The sequence below is a fragment of the Tachypleus tridentatus genome, chromosome 1 (genome assembly GCF_004210375.1).
Source record: "Tachypleus tridentatus isolate NWPU-2018 chromosome 1, ASM421037v1, whole genome shotgun sequence".
NCBI lineage: Eukaryota > Metazoa > Arthropoda > Merostomata > Xiphosura > Limulidae > Tachypleus > Tachypleus tridentatus.
In genome coordinates this window covers 151,633,121-151,646,989 of record NC_134825.1, presented here as the reverse complement: position 1 = coordinate 151,646,989, position 13,869 = coordinate 151,633,121, and the positions used below count along the sequence as shown (strand labels likewise).

At 35.4% G+C, this 13,869-nt stretch overlaps 1 protein-coding gene across 1 annotated transcript in view; it reads left to right on the top strand.

Annotated features, from left to right (window-relative positions):
* LOC143227290 (frequenin-1-like) overlaps positions 1–13,869 on the top strand; it is a 123,276-nt gene that overhangs the window by 84,130 nt on the left and 25,277 nt on the right. Inside the window, exons 2-4 of the mRNA XM_076458750.1 lie at positions 165–189; positions 6,168–6,216; positions 7,199–7,288. Coding sequence (XP_076314865.1) covers positions 165–189; positions 6,168–6,216; positions 7,199–7,288 — 164 coding nt within the window. The remainder of the gene's footprint in view (positions 1–164; positions 190–6,167; positions 6,217–7,198; positions 7,289–13,869) is intronic.

Here is a 13,869-nt window from a genome sequence, read left to right as displayed (position 1 = left end):
AATGCGATGTAACTATATCTTTCTTCTATTCATAGAACTATTAAGGACCAACTTAATATTTAAAAAATAAAATAGAATTACCGCATTATCCATAAATTTAAATGTGACTTCATCTCAAGTTCTTCATAATACAACTATTTAATAAAATACTTCTTATTTTTCAGTTTCAGAAGAAGAGATCAGACAATGGTAAGCTAAGTGCATGTTGAATGATAAACGTTTTTACTTGAGAAATATGTAGTAAGTTAATCTGTATTTATGGTGAATCTGTAAAGTGTGGGTTTCTTTGTTTAACGTGAATGTTTCAGTGTTTTATATAATGAATGTCTCATATATAGCGATAGTTAATTTCTGTAAAATATTTCTCGGCAAATATTAATTTCCACAATTCATATTCATGAGTGGTGATGTTATTTGTTTCTTTACTTGATTAGGTTTAATTAGTAAGTATCTAAAACAATATGGAGTTATAAACACTTTGTTATGTTAAGTTTCTAAATTTATTTTAACGTCGTAAATATTTTGCACAGTGAATAGCATCAGATAAGTATTTTATAATGAGACTGATGATTGATAGAAAGCCATGTTTTACGGAGAAGACGCTGTTACAATTTACTGACCAGTTTGAATATTGAGAAAAATCATTTATCAATTTTCAAAAACAGTTCAACAGAATTAAACCAACTTTAAGGCCTGGCATGGCCAGGTGGTTAAAGCACTCGACTAGTAATTCGAGGGTCGTGGCTTCAAATGCCCGTCACATCAAACATGCTCGCCCTTTCAGCCGTGGGGGCGTTATAATGTTTCAGCTAATCCCACTATTCGTTGCTAAAAAAGTAGCTCAAGAGTCGGCGATGGGTGATGATGACTATCTGTCTTCCATCTAGTCTTACAGATGGACGGCTAGCGCAGATAGCTCTCATGTAGCGTTTGCGCGAAGTTCAAAAAACAAACAAAACCGACTTTTTCAGTTTTTCCGAGAAAGATCAGTTATCAAGTTCTTCTGAGGCTTAAACCGAAGGAAATGGTTTTCTTCAAGTAACTGTGAGCTACGAATCACTTGAACTGCGAGAAAAACTATAGAAGATTTAAATGCATTCTTACTGTTTATGTAAAATTCTTCTGCTTGTTCGACATAGGGCACCTAAAGTAGGTTTACAGTTTCACAGACTCCCAGGGGATACATCCTTTCTCACCTATATTGATGTTATGCGTTCGTTTTGACATAGAATCCCTGTTGATAAAAAAATAAAAAGTATAAATATTCGGTGACAGAGATACGTAAACATATAGTAAAAATACAAAATAAAAGTAAAATAAATTCACTAGGAAAGCATTTGACGATTAATTCAATAGCGATAGTTTTGTGTTTTCTGAGAACGTTTGCCAACAGGTAATTATTCTCAATGTTTCACAAGATTTGAGTGAGTTTTTGTATTTTGTTTGAATTTCGCGCAAAGCTACACGGGGGCTATCTACGCTAGTCGTCCCAAATTTAGTAGTGTAAGACTAGAGAGGAGGCAGCTAGTCATCACCACCCACTACCAACTCTTAGATAAATAGTGGGATTGACTGTAACGTTATAAAATCCTCACGGCTGAAATGGCGAGCATGTTTGGTGTGACGAAGATTCGAACCCGCGACCCCCATATTACGAGTCGAGTGCCTTGATCACCTGGCCATGCCGGGCCTACTTAAGTGAGAAGAGTCAGTGGATGATATGTCATATATTTTATGGTTAAAAAGCTGATTTATAGATTTACATAAATAAATAAATATACATATCCAACACTATGTAAGGTTTAACTATAAAACACAAAGTCAGAGTCAAGCTCTGATAACATTTAATTATAATATCCTATAGTGACTGCTTGTTCAACGATGTAAAAGTGAAATTTTGAAAGCGTATATTTCGCTTGTAACTTTGATAGGTGCATGGGCCAAACGTGGCTTAGCGATTAGTGTACTGGGTTCCTGAGCGAAGGTTCTGGTGATTAAGACGTAATGTCTTTGTAGTTGCTTTATAAAAGTGGCAATCAGTCTAGCTTTTCGGTTGCAAGAGCAGTACAGTTCCTTTGTGGCGGCGGGCACTGCCAGTTTCTTGTCATAAAATTAGAAACAGGTACACCTAATACCAGCAGCCTTGACCTGGTCATTTAATCTATGTGAGTATAATGTGCCGTTTAGTTTTAATATTCCAGTTCTACCTAAATCATATACACTGACAAAATATAGAGAAGCAGAATAAAAACACAAGTTTAACCCTAGTTATAGAATCTGGTGATCTAAGGGAAGGTTAACAGATATTTTACCGACTGAAAGGAAAAATGGCGAAAGGCAGACAGAAACTTTCTTGATCTGGTGACATTAGAAAATGAATTGCAGATAAGAAGTTTAAGTTGGAAACATTGATGCAAGCAGCGAGGAATGGGGAGCAACTGAGAAACTTGGTAGACGATCCTCAGAATAAGAGAAGACATCATGATTGATTATAGGATTTATAAGATTTGGACTAGTTTCAGTTATACCCATCATCAAAGATATGTCTTTATGCGGTCGTAATTTGGTATATTTTATTTCTGAAAAAAAAACAAGGGTGGTATTAATAACATTACAGGTGAAATATTGAATTTTGATGAGGAGAACTGGGTTCAAATATTCTACGAATGACACACACAAATTAAACAAAAATGCCATCAGCAGTTATTACTAGGGTCATTTATGTGTTGTGTGATACATAAAAAAAAAGTGCTTCGATTCAGATATTATGATCTGTTTTCCTTTTTCGCATATGAAAAGTGGACGGAGCATTAGATCTCTTGAGTGAGAGATTGAGTTTGTCCAATGCAAAGACGTAATTATGTCTTGGTTAGTATGTAGTACAATGGGTAAGGAAAAGGATTTCATTAAAATTGAAAAAAGAGCGTATAATAGTGGATGTCCTTATAACAGAAGTGATATTTTAAAAACAGATACTTTGAGAGTAGTTATTCAATCTGCCCTAAACTTTCTTAAGTAGTGACAATCGAAAGGAAATTTGTCTTCTACTAAATCAATGGCTGAACAAAAATAAAGATAAATGGACAGATTGGTAAAGTGCAGTAGTAATTAGATTGTGTCTTGATTGATTGAATCAGTGATCCCCAAACTAGGAAACTACATAAACGTTCATATAACAGCTGGCAACCGTTTAGAAACTGCCTTTCTCAAATGTTCTCAAGAAAGCAGGGATTCAGGTATAAAATGTGGACAGTGACTGACTGGAAATTTAGAGGCTCTGATAGTTTTGTCTCCATCTATTCTGTGCTGATAATAAAGAAAAAGCACAGAGAACTTCACGAGTCACTTGACCCTACCTGTGTTGATTTGAAACTTAATCCTTTGGAGGTGACGAAATGGTAGGGTGAACATTTACCTGACGGTGATTGAATTTAATAACATTCAGACTCAGCCTGATCGCTGCTGCTAATCACGCCCGTCCCACAATAATTAATTTCTAATTTAATGCACGAGTGATATTCAAAGGCAGCATCTCGTTGCACTCGTATTATTCAAAGAGCTTGACAGTGATTTCAGTCACTACCCTTAATTATCACCATTATGAAATCTCAACATAGTAGCCTCCAAGTGGCACAGCCGTATGTTCGCGGACGTACAACGCTGGAAACCGGGTTTCAGTATCCATAGTGGGCAGAGCTCAGATAACCTTCTGCGTAGCTGTATGCTTAATTACATAACACAGTGATTTTAATCACTTCCCTTGGTCACCAGAGTTATCAAGTCTCATTAAATAGTAATTTCACAACTTCCCTTGGTCACTACTATCACCAAGTGGCATTACGCAGTGATTTAATTCACTGCTCTTGTTCACTACTGTTAAAACATTCATTAAACTGTGATTTCCTTCCCTTTATCACCACTGTTATCAAGTTATGTTACACATCTTGGTCACCACTACTAACAAATTTCATTACATAGTTATATCAGTGAATTTCCTTGTTTACCATTATTATTATTAACTATCATTACAATTAATAACTTATGGGAAAATTTTAAGCGTTGCATTCGCCACGTATTCGTGTGCCAACACTTGTAAATCAATTGTAGATTTTACTTTTGGGCGAATGAGTTAAAATCAAACAAGAGTGTACCCGACATGTTGTGCTTACCGTAACGAGTCCACAGTGAATTATATTGACGAAGATGGTTCAACCTGATATTAGACTGGTGGACCTAAAAGAGTAACTAGTACACTATGAGAATTTTTACCAACGACCTGTTATAGAGGACCTTTAACCCCTCATGCGGTGCCGTGTTTTTCAATAATTTTTTATTAATTATTATTTTAATAAATTATAATTTTTAGTTGAATATGATTAGGTTAGATATTAAAGTAATATTATATTTAATACACACACACACACACACACACACACACACACACACACAGAGTCATGTGAAAAAGTTAGGACACCCTATGAAAGCCTGTGTATTTTTGTAACATTTTTGGATATATAGATATTTAATCTCAATTTTAACAATACTGAGAGATTATAGGAATATAACTAATTCTACAAAAATGCATATTCTAACTGAGGAAAAAGGACACCTTACCCCCTAATAGCTACTGTTACCCCCTTTGGCTGAAATAACTGCAGTGAGACGCTTCTTGTAGCCATTTACCAGTCTCTGACATCGGTCTGAAGAATGTTTGCCCCACTCCTCAATGCAGAATTCTTTCAGCTGTGAGATGTTTGAGGGTTTTCTTGCATGTACAGTCCGTTTCAAGTCACCCCACAGCATCTCAATGGGATTAAGATCTAGGCTTTGGCTCGGCCCTTCCAGGACTCTACATTTCTTAGTTTTCAGCCAGTCCTTGGTGGATTTACTGGTATGTTTTGGGTTATTGTTGTGTTGCAGGGTCCAGTTCCGCTTCAGCTTTAATTTTCTTACAGATGGACTCACATGTTCCTCAAGCACCCTCTGATACACAGTAGAATTCATGGTGGATTCTATGATTGTGAGCTCTTCAGGTTCTGTTGCAGCAAAGCAGCCCGAAATCATGACACTTCCACCTCCATGCTTCACAGTTGGTATGAGGTACTTTTCCTGGAATGCTGTATTTGGTTTACGCCAAACATGCCCTCTGTTCTGGTGTACAAATAATTCAATTTTGGACTCATCTGTCCAAAGAACATTATTCCAGAAGTCCTGGTCTTTGTCTACATTCTCTCTGACAAACTTCAGTCTGGCCTTGATGTTTCTTTTAGAGAGCAAAGGTTTCCTCCTTGCACACCTCCCATGCAAGTTAAACATGTGCAGTCTCTTTCTGATTGCAGAGGCATGCACTTTCACATCAACAGTAGCCAGAGCCTGCTGTAGGTCCCGTGATGACATGTTAGGGTGTTAGGGTATTGTTAAAATTGAGATTAAATATCTATATATCCAAAAATGTTACAAAAATACACAGGCTTTCATAGGGTGTCCTAACTTTTTCACATGACTGTATATGTATATATGCACACTTTTATTAGCTGGCCAATAGATTAAATGCTATTGATTATAAAATGTCAAAGAGAGAAATTAAAGAAAAGTAGTTTAACAATATGAAATCTCATGTTCTCTTCTTTGTAAAACATCCGTAGTGATAAAACAGAACGTATTTTTTATTGTAATGATAACATTAAGGTTTTTGAAAGAACTTTACTTTTATACTGTTTACAAGTTATTTTTCCATCAGACTTTTGGCTGGGAAAACAATTTCTTATCATTTTTTCTGAAGTAAAAGAGATCATAGAAGTGAATGATTAAGTAGGGTTCAGTCGTAATTAGGTTATTGTGTGTTTTAACAAAGTCAATCTGACGAAAGCTTTGGCGTCGTGAAAGTTAGTAACATTCTGGTTAAAGCCTAGCGATGCATACGTCGATAAAGCAGCAAGTGAATCTTTATCTCAGATAAAATGTTGTGGGGTATGTGTGTTTTATTTTCTCTTACAAAACTCACCAAACGATAACACTGATTCATCTCGACACTTGATCAATGATGGAGTTTGTGTGATAAAAATCGAATCGACGTTTATAGTGCAAAACGTCTTGTGTTTCAGTTTTTCTCGCAGAAAATTGAGAACATGTTGTTCAGTTTCTTAACGATGATAAATTATTTGCAGGTACAAAGGCTTTCTAAAGGACTGTCCTGAGGGTCAGCTCTCAGAACAAGTAAGTTAATGTTTATCACATACGTATGGAACTGACATAGAAAAAAAAAACTGTATTATAAATCTGATATTTGGGCATTATGTTTCACAGTTTATTTCATACTTATTTTTAAATATATAAATTAAAATTAATATTGTCTGGAACTGTAATAATTTTCAATTTAATTCTACGTTAAAGACACCTTTACAGAAAAAAATCAGAAAGGGATATTTTTGTAACATATTCTACAAAGAACACCTTTAGATACCTACTGGAAAACTTACTTATTTTCAACCAAAATTTATATCGTTAATCCAATATCATACATTTACTAAAGTGAGAAATAACGTTTGTTAAACTGAAGATTACAGAAAATATATTTCATCAAATCGTGAACACACTATCTGCGACTCAATGAGCCGAATTTAGAGGATTGGTTGGGCTACATGGGTGTTACTTCTGATGGTCAAATAAAAAACAAAAAAAAGATTTATTCTGATAAAGGCATGATATGTTAACCTAAAAATAAAACAGCCACTAATGCCAAAAGAACTCAACTCTCTGTAGTACTAGACCATGAAGATGAATTTAGGATAAATTAACCGGACTGTGTTTTTCTTGCACAAAATAGTGTAAGTGTTCATGTTCAGGCATATAAGCTTTGTTTAGCCTACCTCGGTCAGCTTTATCGAAAGAACTCGCAAAACCGCTGAGATAACGACTTTGAAAGAGTCGAAAAACCAGCTCTTTTATTGGTCAACATGTGCAGCCACTGTCGTGAATTGTAGGTTTAGGTTTTATTCCTTCTAAGCCTGAAAACCAGTGTAATTGAGCTGCATGGCAATTCACAGCATGTATATATATATATACTCCAAGGAGTTCAAATCTTTGTTCAGTACCAGAAAGCTTATTTTACTCGCAAATTGTGTGTTAAACAATGTTTAAAATATATGGTAGAAGTACAAATTGGATTTATTTGGTAATATTTATTTTTTTTTCCTAGGGATTCCTTCGCATATACAAACAATTTTTTCCTGAAGGAGATCCGGCTACTTTTGCATCTTTGGTGTTCAGGGTGTTCGACGAAAATAAGGTTGGTATGAACAGTGATTGGTTGAATGTTGTTTGATGATAAATAAACCAGGATGCTTGTTTTCGAAAGTGATACATTGTGAAAGGTACTAACAAGGAACAAAATAATAAAAGAATATATGTTTTCAAGTTAAAACAATAACATTTTACAAATTATTCCTGCAATACGAAGTGTTTAACTTAATTTGTCACATGAATATCATTTTGCGATGGTTCTTAAACTTTTCGTGCTCGTATACCAATTTTTGTTCAAACTTTTTTAAAGTTCAAGACTGACCTAGTAAATGAAAAAAACAGTATATTGAATACCCATTGATGTGAAGGATTTGACTGTATTTTTTACTGGCACAATTAAAAATATGTGATGCGATTTTTGTCTCTTTAAAGGGAAGAAAACATTGGCGAGTCTAGAATAATGCTCACTCATTTAGCCGTGGGAACGTTATATGTTTCGTTAAATCCCATTATGTGTTGTTAAAAGAGTAGCTTAAGGGTTGACGGTGGGTAGTGATCACTAGTTTTCTTTCATCTAGTCTTACACTGCAAAATTAGGGACGACTAAAGCAGAGAGCCTTCGAGTAACTTTGCGCAAAACTTAAAACAAACCAAACAAATCTTGTCTGGTCAACTTAAAAACGTGTTTTAGGGAAGAGGCCTTCAAAATTCATTAAACACTGTTCATAAAAATATCTTTCTCAAATGAGGAAATATTCCTTGAAAACTGCTTAGCTGACCATTTTGAATATTGAGAAAAATAATTATTAGTTTGCAAAAACAGTTCAACAGAATTAAACTGACTTTAAGGCCCTGCATGGCCAGGTGGTTAAGGCACTTGTAGTCTGATGGGCGTGGGTTCGAATCCCCGTCACACTCAACATACTCGCCCTTTCAGCCGAGGGGGCATTATAATTTACTGACCGTAAACAGTCTCACTGTTTGTGGTGAAAGAGTAGTCCAAGAGTTGGCAGTAGGTGGTGATGACTAGCTGCCTTCCATCTAGCCTTACATTGCTAAATTAGGGACGGCTAGCGAAGATAGCTCTTGTGTAGCTTTGCGTGAAATTAAAAAAAAAACTTACAAACAGAAGTTAGGAGAGTACATAGTGTGAATATGAACAAATTACAAAATTTGTAATTCTTACACTAATATTTTTTGTATACTACCGATATTAGCTCCATCTATCACAGTTTTGAGAAGGGATCTGGACATTTTGTTAGGAACAGCTAGTTACTGGACATCTCGTTACCGCTACATTATTATTAGAACTTGTGAGAAGTCTATTCTTGTTGCATCGTTTATAATCCCACGTTGTAGTCTGTAGTCTAGGATATATTTTTTTTAAATGCAACGTATTATGTTTAATTTTAATGTGTTTTGTTTTGGCTTAAAATTTATGGTTATAATATAATTAATGAAAGGTTGGGATTTGCTGTTTTTAATGCAGTCCTTCCTCATGATTTTGTTTGCTTGTTTAACTTCATTTAAATGTAATTATTTAATTTCACTAATATATATATATATATATATATATACACACACACACACACACACAGAGTTAATTCATGGACTAATCAAAACGACTAACACTGAGTCAGTAAGGCTGTTTGAATAACTACTGAGTGTTCAATCTAGTATTACTTTGTCAGTATTCACAAAAAACTTTTGTTTTATGGACAAAAAAGTTTTCCGTGACCAGTGGTTGTAGCAGTTGGGTTATTGTGAATTTTTATCGAAAAAGGTTTACTGTTTACAAACAGGTTCCTCTGTTTAAGGTCCAACTCAGTAAGAACATTATAATTACGGTTATAGATTTTTGTTTTGGTAGAATTGAGTATTTTGAATAAAAATCCTTACAACTGTTAAATGTTGTTTTGGTGTTTTTGTTGCAGTGGTAACGACGCTACTCTAAAACTAAAGTTTACTACTTTTGGAAAAAAACAAGAACTTTTCAGGCACTTTTGTACTTTACCTCAAGAACAAAGTTTAAATGACTGGAGTAACAATATCGAAACGTTGTCATATATTCCTACAAAGGAAGACGTTTCACTGAAAGTAAACCAACTAATACCTATACAAATCAATAAAAGAACACAAAATTGTTCATGCAAAAAGTGATTGAAATAACTGTATAACTTCATAGCGTTACTGTGTTTAAACCACAATGTATAAGATGGTGCCATCACCCAGCTGTGATCATAAAAAGTAACATGCGGGAAATCACTTGTAGCAGTTATAAACTCTTGTAACAATGAGCGTCGGTGCTGGATATTTCGTGTTGAAATCATGTCAGTTGTTAGTAAGCACGCTCACATCTTCCACGGTATATTGTAAATAAACATTACTCTTACTAGACCCGTTGCATTTAATACGGAGGTAAACCATTTCAGATAAATTTTATGATCGCGAGTGTTATTATTCAAAAACCAAAAAAAAGGAGATACAACCCTGACTGGGATATAGTGCTAAAAATATGGGTTTAATTAGTGTGGTAGGTACAGCATTGTTTAGCCTTGTACTTTCCAAATAAAGTGAACTGGTTTTATTACTTTTGTACTCATAAAACGAATGTACTAAAATACATAGTGGCCGTTAAAACAATAATTACTTTACATAATACATATCGACACCGAGACACAAACTGCGTGAGAAGTTTGTCTTTTGTGTTTAACAATATTTTCATATGTCGTTGATGCGTGTATACCATGTGTAAATCGTATGAAGTTGGCTTGTGAAGTTAAATTAACATTTACTATCTGGAGACAAAGTTGTTAAAAGATTTAAATAATATATTTAATGATACTTAGGCCCAGCATGGCCAGGTGGTTAAGGCACTCGACTCGTAATCCGAAGGTCACGGGTTCGAATCGCCATCACACCAGAAATGCTTGCCCTTTCAACCGTGAGGACGTTTTAATGTGATGGTCAATCTCGCTATTCGTTGGTAAAAGAGTAACCAAAGAGTTGGCGGTGGGTGGTGATAACCAGCTGTCTTCTCTCTAGTCTTACACTGCTAAATTAGGGACAGCTAGTGCAGATAGCCCTCATGTAGCTTTGCGCGAAATTCTAAACAAAACTAATGATACTTACTACTGACCGATAACTGTAGATAAAATCAGATAACCTTATTTAAAGACATTCACAAAGGGAATTGTAAAATATGCTCATTTAATCGTAACTTTACTTATTATATATATATTATATTTTTTAAAAGAACTGGGCGTTGCCTAGTGGTTAGCTTAGGTAGTTGGGCTGTGAAGTGAAGTATCTGGGACTAGAGACATTTTGGACCGAACGTGCCCAGGACATTAAATGATAGACGAGTTATTAAGATAACACTTAGTAACATTATTCAGTTTAAAGACAAGAACAAAGCACTAGTGGTGGCGGGTGCTACTAATTGACTGCTTCCTCACTGGTCATTAATCCTAAATTAGGGGGCCCGGCATGGCCAAGCGCGTAAGGCGTGCGACTCGTAATCCGAGGGTCGCGGGTTCGCGCCCGCGTCGCGCTAAACATGCTCGCCCTCCCAGCCGTGGGGGTGTATAATGTGACGGTCAATCCCACTATTCGTTGGTAAAAGAGTAGCCCAAGAGTTGGCGGTGGGTGGTGATGACTAGCTGCCTTCCCTCTAGTCTTACACTGCTAAATTAGGGACGGCTAGCACAGATAGCCCTCGAGTAACTTTGTGCGAAATTCCAAAACAAACAAACAAACAAACAAATCCTAAGTTAGGGAAGGCTATGGCTGAAGCTTATAGGCCTCTAATCTAGCCGCTTAACCCACGCACGTACATGGTTTGTTTCGTTGTTTTAGAATTTTTGCGAAAACCTGCGCGAAGAACTTTCGGCGCATTGCTGTCCTTATTCGAACTGATGGATTATAAGAAAGAAAGCTAATTAACATCACTCGTCATCAGCTCTCGGGCTACTCTTGTCTGACCGCACAGTGAAATTATTGATGTTTTTTTTTTTTTTTAGCGCATCTATTGCCCCAAAGCACGAAGCGCGTTTATGCGACAACGACCCCCCCTTCAGTAAGCTCGTGCATAAAATGCCCCAAATCAGAAATTTTAGTTCCTATGTTGAAAAAATAATGAGCTTTGATTTTATAAATTAAATCAAATATCATCAAGTGAATATCGTGCCAAACTGTTAATCTGGGTGTTCTGACTCGTTTACCGTTGCCCAAGGATCGTGCTATCGGTGTGTTATAAGAGTAACAGTTAAATTCCGGTATTCTAGTTCGTTTACCATTGCCCGAGTATCACGCTATCAGTGAGTTATAAGAATGATAGTTAAATCCCACGATTCGATTACAGTACCCAAGAGTTGGCGGTGGATGATGTTGAAAGGTTAGTTGTCCTTCTAGTTTATTCGTTCAAAATTAGGGTTAACGCAGATAATTTCTGTGCTTGTTTACTTGAATATCCTAAACAACAAAATCAGTCATCTGTGCGTAAATGGATATCTTTACAGCATAATATATTCACATCTGTTAATATGTCGCTATTAAACAATGCACATGCAGTTATGAAACGTTAAAAAAAATACCCGATGTAAATCAAAGTGTTATACGATTAGACTTTGAGCAAAAAATCGTACTTTGTGACTTTTGTAATTTGAAGTCTCCCGCTGGTACAACGATAAGTTTACTGATTTAAAACGTTAAAATCAGGAGGTCGATTCCCCTCAATGAACTCAGCAGATAGCCCGATGTGACTTAGCTATAAGAAAACACACACACTATTAATTTGGACTTCAAAACTTATACCTACAATCTAACAAGTATTGTTTGCGTCGAACATTTTATAAAGGATTTCTGTATTGAAAATATATGGGTAATAAGAACGTTTCACTCACTATACCAGTAAACTACGATAATAATACATCAGCGCTTAGAGAGCATATATACGTAACTTATTTCATAAACGAAAATTCTTTTCTTTAAATAAGAACGTTTAGATGTCAAAATATGACATTCTTATCGATGTACTTTATTATATTTTTGAACTGAAAATCAGTTGAAAAAGTTAAATAATCGTGGAGTTGTAAAAAATTGTCATGATTGTATACCTTTATTTTTAATTAATTTTAATTTTGTGGGTACAAGAAACTAAGTCACATGTAAATATCAAGTGGTTTGTCTATTTATTTCACGATAACTACCAGTTGGACAGAACATTTAAATGCATGATATCGTTAAACGGATTTATCTGTTTATTTAATGATACTTGCCAGTATAGAAGAAACTGTAAAGTGTATGATGGTGTTAAATGATTTACCTGTTTATTAAAACATATTTCCAGTTGGACAGAGAAAGTAAAATGTATTTCCCGGCATGGCCAGGTGGGTTAAGGCGTTCGACTCGTAATCTGAGGGTTTGCGGTTCGAATCCCCGTCGTACCAAACATGCTCGCCCTTTCAGCCGTAGGGGCGTTATAATGTCACGATCAATCCCACTATTTGTTGGTAAAAGAGTAGCCCAAGAGTTGGCGGTGGGTGGTGTTGACTAGCTGCCTTTCCTCTAGCCTTACACTGCTAAATTAGGGACGGCTAGCACAGATAGCCCTCGAGTAGCTTTGTGCAAAATTCAAAACAAACAAAAACAAGTAGGGTAGAAACTGTAATTTGCATGATAGAGTTAAATAGTATACCTAATGGTGTAAGTTTATTTATACAGGGAAAAGAAGTGAATTAACTGTGGACTTTTAAAATAAACTTTATATTTTTATTGTTATTAAAGAAAAGTAATCTGAATGTTGAACCACAATATCGTAATAAACTTGTTTAAGAAATGTATGCACTGAAATTAAAAGTTTACAATAAAAGTCACTTTATTAATTTATAAACATCACACTTTAATTTTAAATTTTAATTGTTGAACTCAGTATAAAAATGATTTTCGTTTTTTTTTTTGTGGCCAAAACAATGCCTTTGAAATTTCTGTCCTTAGTTGACTCACTGTTAAATTTTTTATTTGTGTTTCAGCTGAGCACGCTATTTCATGACCTATTTATCGTCACCATAGTCTGCTTTACGCAATCAATTGACGTTAGGGGAGCTTTAAAATTCCACTTTAACTTAACCCTTTATCATGAAGTCGGGCGAAGTGAAAATCCTTTATTTTTTGATGACCGACCACATCATTTCTGCCGTATTGACCGTATAGAATGTGCCTAGGAGAAATTCAGTGAACCTTCAATGAAAAGATAATCATCCTAAAACTGGTAAAAGAGTGATTGAAATTGAAACGATAAACCCATGTTTTAGGAAGTAGCAGAACAGTTTCAAGTGAAGCTCGGAATATGTCAATATAAATATTCCATATAATACTGAACACACATCTTAACATCATCGTATGTGGTGTTACCAGTATTTAAGTACTGTTATTAATTTTCTTTGTAAAGAGTGGTGTAACTGACTGCATTTCATAATGTGCTTATATTTACTGAAGGACCACTTGGGGCAGACAAACGGGAAGACAATGAATGAGTCAACAGCACTAACTGCCAGTTCTTAGGCTATTCTTGTTTGATGGAATAGTCGGATTTGAGCGTTCGTGGAATTAAAGTGAAAAGCGCGC